This window comes from Ictalurus punctatus, chromosome 28 (assembly GCF_001660625.3).
Source record: "Ictalurus punctatus breed USDA103 chromosome 28, Coco_2.0, whole genome shotgun sequence".
Lineage (NCBI taxonomy): Eukaryota > Metazoa > Chordata > Actinopteri > Siluriformes > Ictaluridae > Ictalurus > Ictalurus punctatus.
In genome coordinates, this window is record NC_030443.2 from 1,104,255 (window position 1) to 1,106,754 (window position 2,500).

General features: G+C 43.9%; 1 protein-coding gene across 2 annotated transcripts in view; it reads left to right on the plus strand.

Annotated features, from left to right (window-relative positions):
• Nucleotides 1–2,500, plus strand: part of tenm1 (teneurin transmembrane protein 1) — a 93,974-nt gene that overhangs the window by 71,888 nt on the left and 19,586 nt on the right. For both annotated transcript variants that reach the window (XM_053677255.1, XM_053677254.1), the window contains 2 exons: nucleotides 2,193–2,312; nucleotides 2,444–2,500. The exon at nucleotides 2,444–2,500 is cut by the window's right edge and continues 205 nt beyond it. In XM_053677255.1, the coding sequence (XP_053533230.1) occupies nucleotides 2,193–2,312; nucleotides 2,444–2,500 (177 nt within the window). The remainder of the gene's footprint in view (nucleotides 1–2,192; nucleotides 2,313–2,443) is intronic.

A 2,500-nucleotide genomic window follows, 5' to 3' on the forward strand; every position in this document is an offset into this window, starting at 1 on the left:
GGTAGCTCTGAGGGTAACTATGAGGTAAATCTGAGGGTAACTATGTGGTAAATCTGAGGTAGCTCTGAGGGTAACTATGAGGTAAATCTGAGGTAGCTCTGAGGGTAACAATGTGGTAAATCTGAGGTAGCTCTGAGGGTAACTATGTGGTAAATCTGAGGTAGTTCTGAGGGTAACTATGAGGTAAATCTGAGGTAGCTCTGAGGGTAACTATGTGGTAAATCTGAGGTAGCTCTGAGGGTAACTATGAGGTAAATCTGAGGTAGCTCTGAGGGTAACTATGTGGTAAATTTGAGGTAGCTCTGAGGGTAACTATGTGGTAAATCTGAGGTAGCTCTGAGGGTAACTATGAGGTAAATCTGAGGGTAACTATGTGGTAAATCTGAGGTAGCCCTGAGGGTAACTATGAGGTAAATCTGAGGTAGCTCTGAGGGTAACTATATGGTAAATCTGAGGTAGCTCTGAGGGTAACTATGTGGTAAATCTGAGGTAGCTCTGAGGGTAACTATGAGGTAAATCTGAGGGTAACTATGTGGTAAATCTGAGGTAGCTCTGAGGGTAACTATGAGGTAAATCTGAGGTAGCTCTGAGGATAACTATATGGTAAATCTGAGGTAGCTCTGAGGGTAACTATGTGGTAAATCTGAGGTAACTCTGAGGGTAAATATGAGGTAAATCTGAGGTAGCTCTGAGGGTAACTATGAGGTAAATCTGAGGTAGCTCTGAGGGTAACTATGAGGTAAATCTGAGGTAGCTCTGAGGGTAACTATGAGGTAAATCTGAGGTAGCTCTGAGGGTAACTATGAGGTAAATCTGAGGTAGCTCTGCGGGTAACTATGTGGTAAATCTGAGGTAGCTCTGAGGGTAACTATGTGGTAAATCTGAGGTAGCTCTGAGGGAAACTATGAGGTAAATCTGAGGTAGCTCTGAGGGTAACTATGTGGTAAATCTGAGGTAGCTCTGAGGGAAACTATGAGGTAAATCTGAGGTAGCTCTGAGGGTAACTATGTGGTAAATCTGAGGTAATTCTGAGGGTAACTATGTGGTAAATCTGAGGTAGCTCTGAGGGTAACTATGTGGTAAATCTGAGGTAGCTCTGAGGGAAACTATGAGGTAAATCTGTGGTAGCTCTGAGGGTAACTATGTGGTAAATCTGAGGTAGCTCTGAGGGTAACTATGTGGTAAATCTGAGGTAGCTCTGAGGGTAACTATGTGGTAAATCTGAGGTAGCTCTGAGGAAAACTATGAGGTAAATCTGTGGTAGCTCTGAGGGTAACTATGAGATAAATCTGAGGTAGCTCTGAGGGTAACTATGTGGTAAATCTGAGGTAGCTCTGAGGGTAACTATGAATTAAATCTGAGGTAGCTCTGAGGGTAACTATGAGGTAAATCTGAGGTAGCTCTGCGGGTAACTATGAGGTAAATCTGAGGTAGCTCTGAGGGTAACTATGCGGTAAATCTGAGGTAGCTCTGAGGGTAACTATGTGGTAAATCTGAGGTAGCTCTGATTGTAACTATGTGGTAAATCTGAGGTAGCTCTGAGGGTAACTATGAGATAAATCTGAGGTAGCTCTGAGGGTAACTATGTGGTAAATCTGAGGTAGCTCTGAGGGTAACTATGAATTAAATCTGAGGTAGCTCTGAGGGTAACTATGAGGTAAATCTGAGGTAGCTCTGAGGGTAACTATGAGGTAAATCTGAGGTAGCTCTGAGGGTAACTATGAGGTAAATCTGAGGAAGATCTGAGGGTAACTATGAGGTAAATCTGAGGTAGCTCTGAGGGTAACTATGCGGTAAATCTGAGGTAGCTCTGAGGGTAACTATGTGGTAAATCTGAGGTAGCTCTGAGGGTAACTATGAGGTAAATCTGAGGTAGCTCTGAGGGTAACTATGTGGTAAATCTGAGGTAGCTCTGAGGGTAACTATGAGGTAAATCTGAGGTAGCTCTGAGGGTAACTATGTGGTAAATTTGAGGTAGCTCTGAGGGAAACTATGAGGTAAATCTGAGGTAGCTCTGAGGGTAACTATGAGGTAAATCTGAGGTAGCTCTGAGGGTAACTATGAGGTAAATCTGAGGTAACTATGAGGTAAATCTGATGTAGCTCTGAGGGTAACTGAGGTAAATCTGATGTAGCTCTGAGGTAACACTCGGGTAACTCTGAAGTGATTGTGTGGTAACGGTCTCTTTCCAGCCATGTGTGTGTGATCAGAGGTCGAGTGTTTGCGCCTGATGGAACTCCACTGGTTGGTGTGAACATCACATTTCAGCAGAAACCAGAATACGGTTTCACACTCAGCCGGCAAGACGGCAGGTAACACACACACACACACACACACACACACAAATACACAAACATATACAAAACACATTAGGGCACACATAGAGTAGTTAAGTTCTCTAAATGATTGAGTGTGTGTGTGTGCGTGTGTGCTTTTGCTGTAGTTTCGACCTCATGGCTGTAGGGGGTGCATCCGTGACCCTGCTTTTCCAGCGAGTGCC